The sequence below is a fragment of the Peromyscus maniculatus genome, chromosome 2 (assembly GCF_049852395.1).
Source record: "Peromyscus maniculatus bairdii isolate BWxNUB_F1_BW_parent chromosome 2, HU_Pman_BW_mat_3.1, whole genome shotgun sequence".
NCBI lineage: Eukaryota > Metazoa > Chordata > Mammalia > Rodentia > Cricetidae > Peromyscus > Peromyscus maniculatus.
Window position 1 is genome coordinate 153,109,298 of NC_134853.1, and position 17,379 is coordinate 153,126,676.

The window sequence follows — 17,379 nt, forward strand, 5'->3', positions numbered from 1 at the left end:
TTATTTCTTATTCAATAAACTCCTTTATTCTACTTCACATATTTTTCCATTACAGTAATGAAAATAGCATTAGTGATTTGTAACATTTGGGACCAAATCAAAGGGGAGTGCACCACCTCCTCAAATCATAAAGTAGGAAACACAGGGTAGAACAGAGTCAGTGTTGGGTACGAGGCATTAAAAACAGATGGGTCAAGAGTGTGTGTGTGAAGACACTTAAGGTCTCCTTGAGTTAGGTCACACCGTTTGAGAAGGTGCATGATTTTGAAAATTATATTTATAATCGTCATAAAACTCAAGTGGAGAAAAATGCAAAATCAAGCAAAACCAACTCCCTCAACAAAAAAGGAAGTGAATCAAATACAGAGGGTGGATATGCAAACCTCCTGTCCTTTGGCCCTGTGACAGCGGGTGTGGGGCACAGAAATTCCCCATAGAAAGGAACGTGTGGGCACCGGGGACCACGGCCCGGGCCCGACGCTGGTGCGTCACCAGCTCCTGTCTCCTCACAGAGGAAAAGAAGTCGCCTGTCCGACACATCCGTCCAGGGTCTGCCCGCGGTGGGCCTTCCGTCCCCAGTGCCTCTGAGAACGATCCCGGATCCCAAGAAAGTAGAGGCATCCCTGAGACACGGGCATGGAGACAGAGGGTCAGTGGTGGTGCCCAGCCTTGCTGGAGCTGTCCGAGTGATTGACGGGCAGCGGGTGGGCCTCGGTGTTGAAGACCCAGTCCTCGGGCGACAGCACGTTATCTTCAGAGAACAGAAGATAGAGGTATCTGTGTGGCGGGGCAGGGGGCGAGAGAGGGGTTAGTGCCTGGGGGGGGGGGGGAAGGAGGGCCACAGGAGGGGACACCCACACCTGCCAGGGCTGGTCCTGGGGCAGCACAGGGATTCCGGGCTCTGATTAATCCTGGCCGGCATCCATTGCTTCATTCGCCTGACGGCCCTGCTGTGAGCCCCGAAGACTTGGGCCTAGACTTGCTCTTGGTCAGGAGGCCCAGGGTCTGACCTGCCCAAACTTGCCGGGTTCCCAAGCTACAGTTGAATTCCTGCCGCAGTGACAGCCAGGCTCTGGGGACCCCAGCCTCCGGTGTGGGGACCACTAGGGCGCGGAGAGTAGTTGGTGAGTAGGGCAGATACCCGGAGCAGACAGGAGCCTGCCGAGCACTCCAAGCTGGGCCGCAGGGGTCACAGGGGGACAGCCCCAACCAGTGTACACTATCAATGTCACATGGAGGTGACTATTTCGAAGAGCTGAGTGGCAGAGGACCAGGTGAAGGGGCTTGTGAAACTACCTCTGTGGTCGGGGCTGGGGCTCTTGGGAAGAATTAGGCCCAGCCGGAGCTCAGTCTGCTGTGTGGACCCTAAGCCTCCACCCCACGCGGGCTCCCTTTCTCCGACTCCCCAGCCACTGGCCTGACCCAGGAACATCTGCACTCACTTGAGCGTCTCAGCCAGGAAGAAGCTTTGTTGCCGGTTGTCGTGGTTGGGATTGCTGCTGTACACATCCTGGATCCCCGAGAAGCCGGCTTCGGTCCGGCAGTGTTTCTCCAGGGCCTGGATGGAGGAAGGGAGCAGCCTTAGTGTGGGGAGGAGATGCCTGGTGGCCGGGGCTTTAGCACACACAGCTCCCAGTCCTCGGCTGGCCACCTGGGAGTCCAGGCTGGCTCCTTCTCCCAGGATCAGCCAGCCCAGATTGCCCTCGCCCCTTCTGAGCAACTCCCTGGTCTGAGTCTAGTCCAGGCGTCTCCACCTTCCAGGGACCCGGGTGACCGGGCGACCAACACTTTCAACACAGAGGTGATGAGGTCAAGCATGGTTGCTGGCAATCTGCAGGGGCCACTGGGATCCAGAGAGCAGACCCAGAAGCCTGGAGGTGAGGTCTCTGCGTCAGGGTGGGTGTGTGCTTCCTGTTCTACCCAGAAATGCAGTTTTGTACACTGTAGGGTAGGTGGCCTAGGCATCCTGCTGGGGACGACAGGCCACCTGCTGTGGCTACGGCCACAAAGGGCAAGATGGATCTTTCCTCTTTCCCTGCTGCTTGGAAATCTGACTGCAAGAGCATGTTACGGTCTACTTATAAACCTCGTGGTGGCGTGGGGCCTTCCCCTTTCTCAAAATCCTCTAACAGGGCAACCCCCTATGTCCATGGGGCTAAACTCTCTTCAGAACCCTGGCACCCTACAGCTAACAAATCTTACTGGGATTGTAGCTTGCCTCGGTGACCTCTTGACCCCAACCTTAGCTATGGTGCTGTGGCTCAGAGAGAGGGGGGTTACTGCTGAGATGCCTTTTGGGGGTCCTTTGTGCCTGCCCCTGCTCTGCGCTACGTCCAACACTGGCCCCCTTCCTGCTCTGGTGATGCACATGAGCACAAAACATTTGGCCTTTGAAGGTCAAGAGCCAGGGCTTCAGGGAAGCAGAAGCCTGGATGGGTCCTAAACGTAAGCAGTCCTCACCCTGAGTGTGGGCAAGGATAGCTTGTCCCCAAAGCAGGTGACTCCTTGCTGGCATGGGCACAGGGGCTTGTGGGAAGAGAGATGGAGGAGGTAGCACCCATCAGAGAATTTTCTGGAAGCACCACACTTGTCTTTGCTGTCCTACCCCTATGTGGTGGTTTGAATAGGAATGGCCCCCTCAGGCTCACATATTTGAATGCTTAGTCCCAGGGAGTGGAACTCTTTGAGAAGGACTAGGAGGTGTGGCCTGATTGGAGGAAGTGTGTCACTGGGGGTGGGCTTTGAGGTTTCAAGAGCCTATTCCAGGCCCAGTCTCTTTTGCTCTCATTCATTCATTCATTCATTCACTCATTCTCTCTCTCTCTCTCATCTGTTCACGATGTAGCTCTCATCTACTTCTCTAGTATCGTTCCTGCCACCATGCTTCCCGCCATGATGACCATGGACTAGACCTCTGAAACTGTGAGCAAGCCTCAAGTCAATGCTTTTTCTTTTCAGAGTTGCCTTGGTCATGCTGCTTCTTCACAGCAATGGAACAGTGACTGTGACACTCTGGGAGGGCCAGGTTTCTAACTAGTGCTCGGGATGGAGGGAAGACCAGGGGGCCTGGGGGATGGCTAGAGACTGAGCAGGGTGAGCTGCTGGCTGGCGGCTGGACCTGTTTCAAAAGAGGCATCAACTCAAGCAACTCATCCAGGCTCTGGGGCCAGGGCATAGAAACTAGATGGTGGGGCTGGGGAAATGGCTTAGAGGTTAAGAGCACCGACTGCTCTTCCAGAGGTCCTGAGTTCAATTCCCAGCAACCACATGGTGGCTCATAACCATCTGTAATGAGGTCTGGTGCCCTCTTCTGGTCATACATGCTGTATACATAATAAATAAATAAATTAAAAAAAAGAAAGAAAGAAAGAAACTAGATGGTACTGGGGTGTCCTTTATCCCCAAGGACCCTCCCTAGCAATATCAGCCTTGCCTCAGGGAGGCTTTCCCAGAGCTGCGCTCTTGGTTCCGCAGCCTCCTGAACAACTCTACTATCTTATTCCTTGGCCAGAGGCCAGCCTGGCTGCCATCCTATAGTTCCCGAGGAAGAGGCTTTAAGCCCCTGATGGTGGCTTCCCAGGGACACCCACTACCCCCACACTCACCATCACCACCTCCCAGCCCCACTCCCTGTAGATGGGGTCATGCGTCTGCCGCCACAGGTACATGTAGCTCTCCACCACCTCGGGCCGCAGGATGTAGTAGCTCTCGCTCAGCTGTGTGGCCACCGCCTCTCGGCCAGCGTTGAACCAGAAGGCCTCAGGTCCCAGCTTGGTGTCTGTGGGAACAGATGAGCAAGAACCATCAGAAACCCCACTTCCCGCTTCTGTGGACCCTGTCTAGGATGGACCAGGATGCCTGGTGGGCCTAGGCTGAGTGCTGGTATGGGGTAGGCCTACCAGTTACCTCTTGGGGCTGCACCAAGCTGTGCACAGCCTCCACAGCAAGTTCGCTGAAGCTTGAAGGATTTAGCAGTTTAGAGGGGTGTAGCAGTGCATGCCTAGAATCCCAGCACTCGGGGGCAGAAGCAAGTGGATCGCTCTGATTTTATGCCAGCCTGGTCTACATACTGAGTTATAGGCAAACTAGGGCTACATTTTAGACCCTGACTCAACCCCCTCCCATGAAAAAAAAAAGTAGGGTTGTAGGACATACCAGGCCCTTTATTGTCCTAATATACCACCAGTCCCTCCATCAATCCCGCCCCCCCCTTTCACACACCTACCATCACCCAAGAAAATACCAAGTGGGAGCTACTGGAGGATCAGGGCTGGTCATTGTCAACTAAATCTAGACATATCTGGGAAGAGGGAATCTTAGTTGAGAAACTGTGTCTTTTTTTTTTGTTTGTTTGTTTGTTTGTTTTTCGAGACAGGGTTTTTCTGTGTAGCTTTGCGCCTTTCCTGGGACTTACTTGGTAGCCCAGGCTGGCCTCGAACTCACAGAGATCCGCCTGGCTCTGCCTCCCGAGTGCTGGGATTAAAGGCGTGCGCCACCACCGCCCGGCTGAGAAACTGTGTCTTTAAGGTTGGCCTGGAGGCAAGTCTGTAGGGTATTGTATTAATTGATGGTTAATGTGGGAGGGCCCAGCCCAAGGGGGGGCAGTGTCATCCCGGACAGGTGGTCCTGGGGTATATAAGCAAGCTGAGCAGGCCTCGGGCAGAAGCCAGGAAGCAGCTCCCCTCCAAGGTCTCTGCTTCAGCTCCTGCCTCCAGGTTCTTACCCTGACTTCCCTCAGTGATGGGGCGCCACCCGAGAGCTGTAAGATGAAATAAATTCCTCCTCGGGTTGCTTTTGTTCCTGGAGTTTTATCACAGAAGTAGCAGCAGCCCTAACAAGGCAGGAGCCCGGGAAAGCACCTGCCAAGGCAGAGGGCACTTGCCTTGATGGGTCCAGGTTTGGTGTGTGGGCAATCTGCTACCCTTTTGTCTTCTGCAGGACCCAAACTGTAAAGGACAGCAGAGCCTCCATTTGTGATTTCAGGGCCTCCACTGGGCCCTTTACATGATCACAATCCTTCATCTTTCTTTCTTTTTTGCTAAGGGCAAGTCCACTCTCACACATATGGCAACAGGATCAGAGAGGCCGAGCCTTTGACTCAAGGCCACACAGTGAGTCATGGCTGACCTAGGCCGTGTCTGTCCACCCCCTCCTGCTTGGCCTTGGCACCCAGGAGGCCCCAGGGGTGGGTGAGGGTCTCCTCTCAAGCCTGTTGGCACTTTGGAGGCTTATCTTCTCAGAAAAGGAGTCAACTGGGCTCAGCCTCCTCACCCCCTGGCCTCCATTCAGTCTTTTCAGATGGCACCGAGGCTCTGCCACCGGGAAACAGTGCTTTTGCCAAGTTCCTAATGGGGCGAGGGAGGTAGTGGCTGTACGGAGGCGGAGGCGGCGGTGGCGGCGGGTGAGCCGGGCTGGTTGGGACAATATGCTCGATTAAGCGGCTGCCTTTTACAGCCCTGGGTGATTGTCCAGACAAACAGCTCTTTATTATTCCTGAGATTTCCCATTTGTTTATGGCCCTGGCCCGCCGTGAAAAGAATGGGAGGCCCGATTTCAGGCCCAGCACGAATATGACTTCCTAGGACCCGTTTGGAACCAGCTCCAGCCCCCAGACTCGTCAAAGCCTCTTCTTGCGGGGCTCCTTGGATGCTGGCTCGTGGAATCTGGCGTGGCTCGGGCAGTTGCAGACTGTTCTTCCCATTGCACAGAGGAGAACACAGAGGCTCAGAGCACAGTGTAGAGCCTCTCATCCATCCAAGGCTAGGACTGTGGCTCAGAGAGGCAGCTCCTGAGACTGGGCAGTACACTTTGAGAGGGGCACAATGGTGTGTGCGTGCGTGTGCGTGTGCGTGTGCGTGCGTGTGTGTGTGTGTGTGTGCGTGTGTGTGTAACTGGATATCAGGGCCTGGATCTCAGCCAGGCTCAGCCACTCACATTTGGAGGGACTTTCCCTAAGCCTGTTCCCCTTCTCTGGGCTGACTGTCTCACCAAGTGTAAACTGAGGCTTGCGGCTCACACCCCTAGCCTATCTGACAGCCTGGGTAAGTGCCAGGTGGATGTGAACAGAGCTCGTAAGCTGGCTGGTGGTCTTGAATCAAAGAGTGGCCAGAGCTGGGGTGAGAGCCGCATGTAGAGGATGGGCAGAGGTACCCTTGCAGGCAGGGGATTTGCAGGGCTCAGGTGTCAATCAGCCATGGGTGAGGGAGGGAGGACCCTCCTATCCCTGCCTCCCGTGGCACCTTAACCAAGTAAGTCATCACTGAGCCTCAGTTTCCCCACCTGTGCCAGGAGTCGGGGCGGGGTGTGTGTGTCAGTAGTGACACCTCTCAGTGCTGGACACACCACAATCAGTACCAGGCCTGCGCACCTCTCACTCAAAGTCCAGTAACTTCCCAGGGGAGATGGTAATAAGAGCTCCCCACCCCTCACTGCCCTGCTGCTCTGGCCCGTACTTCCTGGTGTCTAGCCTGGGTATCGGCTGTTGCTTTCTTCCCCTGCAGGGTTACCTGAGCGGGCATAGGACTCATGGCATGTTCTGGTGATCTGGGCTGCAAGCTCTCGGTAGTAGGCCCTCTTGTCTTCCTTGGCATCCTCAGCACCAAGGGAGATCATGCCCCCCGAAAAGCAGGCCAGGTGTCCCATCTTGTGATCCAGAATTCCCCCTCGCCACTCAGCAATGTAGGTCAGACCCCCAGGAGAGACATTCAGCAAATAGGTCTCGATGGCCTGAGAGTGAGGAGGAAAACGCAGGGTTGGGGGGGGGGGGAGGAGAAAAGGGGAGACTCAGTGAGCCACAAGGAAACAGTGGCAGGGTTGCTTGGCAGGGCCCTATTTCCCTGAGCCAGTGCAGGGTCCTGCTGGGAGCTGGGATGTCATAGGGGCCTTTTAAATCTACATGTTGGGGCTGGAGAGATGGTTCAGTAGTTAAGAGCCCTGGCTGCTCTTCCAGAGTCCCCAACTCCATTCCCAGAATTCACATGGCAGCTTACAACATCTCTAACTCCAGTTCCAGGGGATCTGACGCCCTCTTCTGGCCTCTGCAGGCATTGCATGCACACGGTACACAGACACACCCATAAAATAAAAATAACAAGTAAATTTGTAAAGGTTAAAAAAAAAAGATCAATGTTTTAAAGAACACTTAAAAAAGTCTTCACAATGGGACCAGTGAATTGGCTCTGCAGGTAAAAATGCCTGTTATGCAAACCTGATTCCGAGATTCAGCAGTCATCACAGTGAATAAATAAAGATTAGCCAAGCTTCCCCTCCACCGCACCCTCCGCTAGAAGGGCTTAGCCCGGAGGCTGCTGGCCTGGGTATGGGCTCCAGCATCCAGAAGGCACTGGAGTCCCCAGCCTTCCCGTGGCTAAGCGCCTTTGTGGGAGGGAGGCCCCTGTGTCTCATCAGAAAATGAATCCCTGCCCCGTCCAGGGCTTCAGCGGCACTTTCTCCCTCTGCCGGGCGTGGGAGGATCGGCTCACCCCCATCACCCACGGGAGCCCCTTCTGCCCGCGCTGCAGGCTCCTTTTAGAAGAAAGGGGCTCCTGAGAAATGACTCATGATGTTGGGGTGCCTTCTGCCAATAGTTGCCGGAACTCTGAAGCTGGGTGCCGTCCACACAGTCTAGAGCTGGCCCTCATAGGCGCATGAGTCCTGGTTTTAGCTGAAAACCCCTGGAAACATTCCTGGGCCTTCGTCCTCATTCTCCATGCTCATCTAGCTGCTTTTTCAAAAACATTTATGCAGGTTTTTTTTTTTTTTAAAAAGTATGACTGCTCTGTATGCATGTGTTCCTGAAGGCCAGAAGAGGGCACCAAATCTCACTACAGATGGCTGTGAGCCACCATGTGGTTGCTGGGAATTGAACTCGGGACCTCTAGAAGAGCAGCCAGTGTTCTTAACCACTGAGCCATCTCTCCAGCCCCCCCTGCCCCCGTCTAGTCTTAAATGAACCGGATCACATCCTAGGCCTTCCTGCAACCCCAACAGACTCTTGGCACCATTGGAAGGCGGCTCCACCAGGCCTCAAAGGCACCCTGATCTGGACCCCAAGGAGTGACTGGTTTTCTAGACTGATTCCCGGGCACACATTCTGTAAGTTCAAATCTCTTTTCTATCAGTTCTGCTGTGTGGCACTGGGCAGGTTAAACGCTTTCTCGGTGCCATGTCAGAGTCCCCAACAAATGCTGCCCCTGGGTCTCTGTGGCCCATCTCAGCCTCAGTGGCCTTTTCTCCTTCATGCCCGAGGGCTGGGGACACATGTGGTACACCGTGGATGGGCCTAGCTCTGGGTGCAGAGGTCTCTGTCAAATACACATGGGGGTGACTGTCTGTGACCAGCAGTCAGGAAGAGGTAAACTGAGGCTTCGAGACGAAGCTATGGCTGCTCTGCTTGCAGAGTGAGGTCAGAGACGTCTCTTGCCTCTGACTGTGCATGCCCTGCCCTGGCTCTGAGCCCTGGAAGCAGCATGCTGTGGCCCTTGGAGGGGTCAGCCCTCTTATGCCCACCTCCTGCCTCTCCACTTGGAACACGATTACAGTCAGTGCCTCATCCCTCTATCCGAGCATTGTTGACACAGCCGTCAGCCACCGACCAGGACCTGGCGCCGGAAGCCGGTGCTGGCTTCTGGATCTGTTTTTCCTTTTCCTCTCCTGTCAGGGCCAGGGCTGGGGGGTCTGGCTGGGGGACCCTTGCTGAGTGGCAGATGGGAAAGGGACGGATGAGGTACCTTGCTAGGGTACCAGCTCCACGTGGGGAGCGTGCTGAGGCCTGGAGTGCCACCAGCTGCTAGGCGGGGCTGCTCCAGGCTCAGCCCTGGCTCCCGGGGAGAGTGTGGTCCCCGCAGCTGGTCTGTTAAGGGTCATCGCAGGGGGCAGGCATCTGGGTGAATCCAGGGTCCCAGAACCTGTGTTGGATGTGATAAAACAGGCATATGGGGAGACGCCAGGATGCCATGCCCCGGGGCTGGGAAACACCACCTTCTAGACTTCCTCCCACAGGCTGGGTGAGTCCCGGGGTGAGTAACGGCCTCCCCGAGGAAACCACAGATCGGTGTCTCTGACTGCGCTAGAGACAAGCAGAGGCGGCGAGAGAAACCCACGACACGAATATGTGCATGTTCGTGTCTGCACTGGTGCATGTCTGGGTATGTTTGTAATGTGTACGCATATATGTGAAGGCCAGGGGTCAGCCATAGGTGTTTCTCAAGAGCTGTCCACCTTGGTTTTTTGAGGACAGGGTTTCTCACTGGGATCCTGGGCTTGTTGATTAGACCAGCTGGTAGGTGAGACCCCTCGGGACTCTCACCTCTGCCTCCCCACCATGCTGGTCTCTTTATGGAGGTTCTGGGGAAGAACTCTGGTCCTCACTCCCATGCGGCAACCCACTTTATAGCCTGAACCATCATCTCCTTAGCCCAAACTAAAGCCTAAAGCCACAAGACATGGTACGGGGAGGGGGGGGGATGCCTGGGCTAGGCTCAAGTCATGGTACAGAGGGGCTGAATTTGGTTGGGGAAGCGGGGTCTGGGTGCCTCCGAGCCACTTCCCACTTTTCTGAAGACTCATTTTGCTCATCTGTAGAATGGGAATGCAAGCTCACACACAGGATGGTGGTGAGGCCTGAAGGAGAGGGCATTGTGACCCAGCTTGGTGCCTGTCCCAGCCAATTCCTTCCCTATGCCTCTTGGGAAACCCACCTGAGTTCTCCTGCAGGGACCCAAGTGACTTGCAGCCAGCCAATGCAGCCATGAACAGCAGGATTAGCATCAGGTGGGCCCCGGCTCCTGCCTTGGCTCTTGCTGTGATGTGACTAGGCCTTTTGGAGTCTCGGTTTCATTATCTTTAAGGTGGAGCTGATAAAGGGACTGAGTAGGAGGCCACAGTGATGAGGCCCTCCTTGGCTTCCTTAAGTGCTCTCCTTTTGTGAGTCTCAAGGGTACATCTCTGGGGTGTCCTGAATCCTACCACCCATCCCAACTGGACCTAGCCTGCAGGGTCCCAGTCCTTGCTCCCATAGGGATCCCTGGGAAGCTCTACAGAATCATCCCTGGGCTATCCCACAGATTCTGGTGCCATTAATGGGGTACAGCCTGGGAAGGGGTCTGAGTCTCCTAAGTGATTCCAACATGCCAGCAAGGATGAGGACCACTAGAATATTCTTCAAAGCCCCAGACCTGCCAGAGGCCTGCCCTTCACTCAGGGTCTACGGCCCCAGGCTCCTTACAGAAGATCAAATGTGGGAGCTGAGTTCTCTCTGCTCAGCCATGCTTTCTGAGGCTCCCAGACTGCTTAATAATTCATGGCCATCTCTCCCCTTGAAGCTGCAGCCACAGTGTGCCCTAAGGGCCGGGAGACAGTTACACTCGTTAACTTCATGTTTACTCTGTGGAGAGCTGCAGGAAGAGAAGAAAGGGATCTTCCTACAGGCAACGCTGGCCAAAGCCAAGGGCAGACAGGGCCAAGATGGAGTGAGCTGATCTGCACTGCTTCATGACAGAGCTTGGCACCAGGGAGCTGGGCAGGGTCCACAGCTGAAGAGGCCCATGGCTCCAACAGTCTGTCTCAGTATGCACTACCATTTCCAGGCAGACTTAGGCCATCAAACGGTGCTTAGAGACCATCCATCTACCCATCCATGCATCTCTCCAGCTGTTCCCATCAATCTAACTCCTCCCCCAATAGATCCATCTATCTGCTCACATTAATTCACCCATCTCCTGTTCATCTCTTCATCAATTCTTCATCCATTCATATCTAAATCCACCCATCTACCCATCAACTTGTCCATGCATGCATCTGTCTATTCAACTATTTACATCAATCTGTCTGCCCATCCACCCTTCTACTCAGCTATCCATTGGTCCATCTATCCATCCATCCATCCACCCACCAACTCTTCTACCCATCTATTCATCTGTCCATTGGTCCATCTATCTACCTACCCATCCACCCACTAACTCATTCATGCATCTGCTCAACTGTTTAAAGTGTTCATATCAATCTACTCATGCATCCACCCACCCACCCAGGCCAACCACCCACTTGTCTACCCATCTACCCATTTCCTCTATCCATCTGGCTGCCCATACCAATCCATCCATCCATTCGTATGTCCAATCATCCGTCCGTCTGTGTGTCCATCCATCCATCCATCCATCCATCCATCCATCCATCCATCCATCCATCCATCCACCCACCCAACTGTTCATATCTGTCCACACAGCCATATATCTACTCATATTTCCATCCATCTGTCCATCTATCTATCCAACTATTTATATCAATCTGCCAACTCAGCCATCCATCCCTCAATCCCTCAGTACAATTGTTCACATCTATCCACCCATAAACCCATTCATCCAGTCACCCACTCATTCTTCTTATCCATCACTCAGAACCTACTTGTTCATATAACAGCTACTGTGTGCCTACCAATGCCAGTCTGCTTCAGGAGTGAGGCTTGTATTTGGGGAAGATCAGCAAGGATTAGGTGAGCAAATGTTTGTAAGCAATCATTTCAGATTCTGTTACAAGTGAAGAAGAGAATAAGCCTGGGCGTGTGATAGAGAGGCTGGGAAGGTCGTTTCGGCAGCATGAGAGAAGAGTGGCCAGTCTAAAGGACCTGGCTTTTGAATGGTATTCTGGGTAGAGGGTCAGCATGTACAAAGGCCCTGAGGTGGGAACGGTCTAGTGCACCTGAGGAAGCAGAGGGGCAAGAGTGAGGTGACGCAGTCCTGGTGATTGACAGGGTCCCAATCAGGTAGGACCCAGTGGGTGAAGGAGGGGGTCACGATTAACTCCAGGAGTAAAGGGATGGGGCGAGGGGAGGAGCCAGCATCTCTAGCCTCATGGCTACTGTGTGCAGAACTGATTTAGAGGCAGGGCAGAGGGGAACAGGAGCTCACACTACAGGACATGAGGTGGTGTTCCAGAGCAAGGCAATGGGACAAGGAATCCAACTAACTTCATGGGGAAACTGAGGCCCAGAGCCTTCTCCATGTTTTTTCTTTTTCTTATAAAATCTTTTAAGATTTATTATTATTATTATTATTATTATTATTATTATTATTATTATTTTGTTTTTTGAGATAGGGTTTCTCTATGTAACAGCTCTGGTTGTCCTGGAACTCCCTTCGTAGATCAGGCTGGCCTCGAACTCACAGAGATCCGCCTGCCTCTGCTCCTGAGTGCTGGGATTAAAGGCATGCACCACTACCGCCCGGCTAGATTTATTATTTTTACTTTATGTGTATGAGTGTTTTGCCTGTATATATGTCTATGCATCATGTGCATGCCTGGTGCCCAGAGAAGTCAGAGGAGGGCATTAGATCCCCTGGAACAGACAGTTGTGAGCCACCTCGTGGGTGCTGGGAATTGAACCCAGATCCTCTGTAAGAGCAGCCAGTGCTCTTAACCACTGAGCCGAAACTCCAGCCCCTGCTTTTCCATCTACTTCCACCTACTGGGTTCGAAGGCAACCATAGCTCTAGTTAGCCAGCTCCCTTGTCTGGTCTAAATATTCCTCTTAGGCGGGACTCACTCCAGCCTGACACCGTCTTCACTCCACACCCCATGAAGGGACCAGCAGCAGCACTAACTCTGCTGGCTCAGTGCTGTGTGGCCTTGGGCAAGTGTCCTCCCCTCTCTGGATCTTGGCTTGCATCCACATGGGGAGAACAAGCAGAGAAGTAGTGCATGCCCCACACAGCCTGGATGCCACTCTCTCCCTGCCCAAGTGTCACCGCTGGTTTACAGGATGACAGCCGAAGCTCTCGCTTTGGAGCCCCAAGGGCTCCTGGCTGCCATGCGGGCTTTGACACATTAGCTGAGGCCGGGAGACTGTTGGGGGAGGGCTTCAACTAAGCTTCCTAAATCGGTCTGTCGCTTCCTATGAGACCTTGGACAAACGGCCTGACCTGCCTGAGCCCGGGTTTCTGAGCGTGGGGGAGGAACACGCAGATGTCCCCAGGGAGGTGTGTGAAGTGCGGCTGGGGAGGCCTCGCCTGTCACTCTCTGCCCATTCAGTGGCCTCTCCCAGCATGCAGGGCTCTGAGGACTGGTGGCTGCCCACCCGGCAGGCGGCAGGAAACGTCTCTTACCTGCAAGGCTTCGTAGTACATATTTTTAGCCTCCAAATCTGTTTTGTCGGACATCAACCAGGACTTGATCAAATACTCATAAAAACTGTCCCCAAGTCCTCCGACCGAGACGTGGTCTGCAAGGTAAAGATGACAAGAAGGATTAGCACAGCCATCATTGGCCAGGTTCAGATGCTGACCTCCACGGCCTGAGCTGGGCTTGGGGTGCAGCCAGCATTTGCTCAGCTGCCACCCAGTCCAACTTGGGTGGGCTGAAGGGACCCGAGCGGGAACCAGGACCCCCTGAGGCAGGCATCCTGTATCCACACACAGGGTCCTCGGGGGCATAGTCCATCTGGCCTTAGCAGGATGATGATGAGGACCCTGGTTATTAATTGTAAAGGGCTGATTTTCTTTTAAAAATCACTTGAGATTTAAGAATGGCTGAAGAACACCTATTCTGTAGTCAAGTTATTGGACTAGAAATTGAAAGAGGGCAGCCATGCACAGGGCTCTTCCCAAGGCTCTGCCGGCTCATGCTTGGAGTCCCTCTCAGTCTGTGTTTTTCTTTTAATTACAAATTTATAATTCAATAAAATACTAGGAAATATATAATAATGCATATACATACATATGCATGTCTACATGTATGTGTATGTGTGTATCTCTACATTCGGTGGCAGACCGTTCACGGTATGACTGCCATCTGAAGAACCCAGCAGTGAATGCTGGCCCTTCAGAAGATGCTGGGAAAGTGGATTGAGATGAGTCACAGGTCAGACCCCAGCCACAGAGCACCCTAGGAAAACTTAGTTGATTTGTGCAGATCAAGGTGATGGGAGCCGGAAGGGAGGGTTGAGATCCCTCTCTGTCTGGGGATGGTGGGCAGTGGTGTGGTGTGTTTGTGTGATATGTATGTTGTTTGTTTGTGTGTGTGTGTATGTGTGTGTGTTTGTGTGGTATGTATGTTGTTTGTATGTATGTATATATATAGTGTATGTGTCGTTTTGTGCACATTTGTGTGTATGCATGGATCTGTGTGGTATATGTTTGTTGTGTGTGTGTGGTGTGATGTTTGTGTAGGTCTATGTGATGTGTTTGTGTGTATGTGTGGTGTGTGTTTTGGCTGTGTTTATGTATGGGTATATGTTGTATATGTATGTTTGTGTAGGTCTGTGTGGTATGTTTGTGTATATGTGTGAGTCTATGGTGTAAATCAGTATGCATGGTGTGTTTGTGTATGTCTGTGTGGCATATGTCTGTATATATGTATATGTATCTGGTATGGGTATATATATGTGTTTGGTGTATTTGTGTGTGTGACTATGTGGTGTGTGTGTGTGTGTATGTGTGTGTGTGTGGTGTGTTTGTATATATGCATGTGTAGTATATGTTTGTGTGTGGTATGTTTGTGTATATGTGTGGGTCTGTGTGGCATATGTCCATATGTATGCATGTGGTATGTTTGTTTATATAGATTTGTGTGGTTTATGTCTTTGTGTCTGGTGTGTGTCTGTGTGTGGTGTGTTTGTACTTATGTGTGGGTCTATGTGGCATATGTCTGTGTGTATATATGTAAGTGTGTATGTGTTTGGTATGTTTGTATATATTTGTGGGTTCATGTGGCATATGTCTGTGTGTATATATGTAAATGTGTATGTGTTTGGTATGTTTGTATATATTTGTGGGTCCATGTGGCATATGTCTGTATGTCTGTGTGTGGTGTGTTTGTGCATATGCGTGGGTCCATGTGGCATATGTCTGTGTGTGGTATGTTTGTGTATATTTGTGGGTCCATGTGGCATGTGTCTGTGTGTGGTGTGTTTGTGTATATTTGTGGGTCCATGTGTCTGTGTGTGGTGTGTTTGTGCATATGCGTGGGTCCATGTGGCATATGTCTGTGTGTGTTGTGTGTGTTTGCAGTCTGGTGGATTATTCTGGGGATTATCCTGGGCACAGTCTACACTGCAGGTAGGGCTGGGTCCCCTGAGAGGCTGAGGCCAGGTGTGAGGAGAGGGAGAAACAGACGGGAGCAGAGACTGGGGGGCCTGAGCTGTGACCCTAACCTTTTCCTCTTCACCTGCCATCTGTGGCAAATGTGTGAGTAGTTGTCCTGAGCATGCTCCTCCGGGCCACTCTGAGAATCCGGGGGGACGGGGGAATCAGTGGGAATGGGCTCAGCTTAGGCAAGGTGGGAGTGGGGTTGCTGCTAAAAAGATATAATCACACCAACAGAGCCCAACCAAGTCCAGAGAACCTGAGATGACCTGGGGCAGAAGCCAGCAGGAGGCAGCCCTGACAGGCCAGCAGGCCCAGCCTTCCCTCTGCTCTCCAGCAGGTCACTGACTCATCCGTTATTAGCATGGAATAGTCTCATACACGTGACCGACTGCCCACACATCCTGGAAAGAAAACGATTCCCTGGGCGGTGGGAGAGGTGGTGATCACAAGATCACAAGCCACCTTGGGCCTTCTCGGGGGCGTGCTGGCCACCCCAGGCAGCCAGGCTCCACTCCAGGCTGTACACTGTTCTTAGCCCTTGCCCTCCGTGGTCATAACCTGTGATTCCAGCCTGTCTCCTCATTGGATGTGTGTTTTGATTGAGAATTTCACATTCCGTGATTGTTAAGAGGCTGCATGTGGTGAGGGCATCATGACAAAATTCTTAGGTGGAATTCCTGGGCCTCTGTGCCTGCTGATGGGAGAGGCTCATGGCAGAGGCTTGGCTGGGGAGGAAAGGCCTTGGCAGATGCTGTCCAGAGTCTCTGTTGGCTGGTCAGGCCCTGCTTGAATTTGCTTTCTTTTGGGATGACCTAGATCACCTTTGGAGGACGCCTGCAGCTTTGACAGCCACACCCAAGCGCCTTCCTGGTTGTACATAATGAATTCACCCACTCTCTTCTTCACCGGAAACCAAGACTCAGAGGGACTGAGAGGGGATGAGGATGTACCTCAACTGGAAGACAGACAGACAGATGGACACACAAGGATGTAGCTCAACTGGAAGACAGACACGGACAGACGGACAGATAGACAGACATGCACGCATATGAGGATGTAGCACAAGTAGAAGACAGACAGACAGACAGACAGACAGACAGACACACACACACACACACACACACACAGTTCCTGCTGAGTGACCGTATGGCTGAGTCTTAGAGATGAGGCCAGAGCGGAGCTCAGCTTGCCTCTCTCAGAGCCTGGCCCCTCTAGTGTGAGCACAGCAGGGAGACTGATCAACTCTGCATCCCAATCTGTATCAGTGGGCGGGACTTGGGAATGATGCCCGCGGGTGATTGACAGCTATGTGGCTGACACACTAGTCATCTCAGCACTTGATGCAGAGGCAGGAGGATCAAGAGTTCACGGCCAGCCTTGGCTACCTAACAAGTTTGATGCCTGGGCTACCTGAAGACCTTGTCTCAAATAAAGAACAGCTAGGCACATGCCTTTAATTCTGGCACTTTGGAGGCAGAGTTAGGCAGATCTCTGAGTCTGAGACCAGCCTCATATATGAGTTCTGGGACAGCCAGGGTTAATTCTTCAAACAAAGAAAGCTGAAAAACCTGGTACTGATTCGAGTAAGTTTAAGATATGGTGATGAGAGGGAGGCTTTCAGATCACTGCCTATTTTGGCCCTGCCTAAAATTTTGTCTAAATCAAAGCTGGAAGTGGAAAGCCAGATCAAAGTGGCCGGGGGATGTCACAGGGCCATTCCTTAGTCACTTCTGAGTGACAGCTCTAAGTGGGACATCCCTGGGAGTCTGGGGAACACAGAGGAGGATGCAGCAGAGGACATGATGTGAGAGGCTCTGTGAGAGATGGATGCTGCAGCGGTCTTAATGGCTCAGTAGTTAAGAGCACTGGGTGCTTCTCTAGAGGACCCAGGGTTCAGTTCTCAGCATCCACATGGGAGCGCACAACTGTCTGTAACTCCAGTTCCAGGGGATCCATGGCACCAGGCATGGTGTGTGCGTACACACACACACACACACACACCACACACACACACACACACGCACGCACGCACACAGGCAAATATCCATACACATAAAATAAAATAAACAAATCTTAAAAAAAGAATCAGAATGACCCCCATAGACTCAGGTGTTTGAATGCTTGGTCCCTGGGGAGTGGCATTACAGGAGGTGTGGCCTTGTTGGAGTAGGTGTGGTCTTGTTGGAGTAGGTGTGCTCTTGTTGGAATGGGTGTGGCCTTGTTGGAATGGGTGTGGCCTTGTCGGAGTAGGTGTGGCCTTGTTGGAGTAGGTGTGGTCTTGTTGGAGTGGGTGCGGTCT

General features: G+C 52.7%; 1 protein-coding gene across 3 annotated transcripts in view; it reads right to left on the minus strand.

Annotated features, from left to right (window-relative positions):
- The window catches only part of Man1c1 (mannosidase alpha class 1C member 1), a 148,559-nt gene continuing 131,180 nt past the window's right edge, over positions 1-17,379 (minus strand). For all 3 annotated transcript variants that reach the window (XM_006975658.4, XM_042272070.2, XM_076565383.1), the window contains 5 exons: positions 13,101-13,216; positions 6,507-6,726; positions 3,606-3,778; positions 1,443-1,558; positions 1-777 (listed from right to left, as the gene is read on the minus strand). In XM_006975658.4, coding sequence (XP_006975720.2) covers positions 651-777; positions 1,443-1,558; positions 3,606-3,778; positions 6,507-6,726; positions 13,101-13,216 — 752 coding nt within the window. In that variant the 3' untranslated portion in view covers positions 1-650. The remainder of the gene's footprint in view (positions 778-1,442; positions 1,559-3,605; positions 3,779-6,506; positions 6,727-13,100; positions 13,217-17,379) is intronic.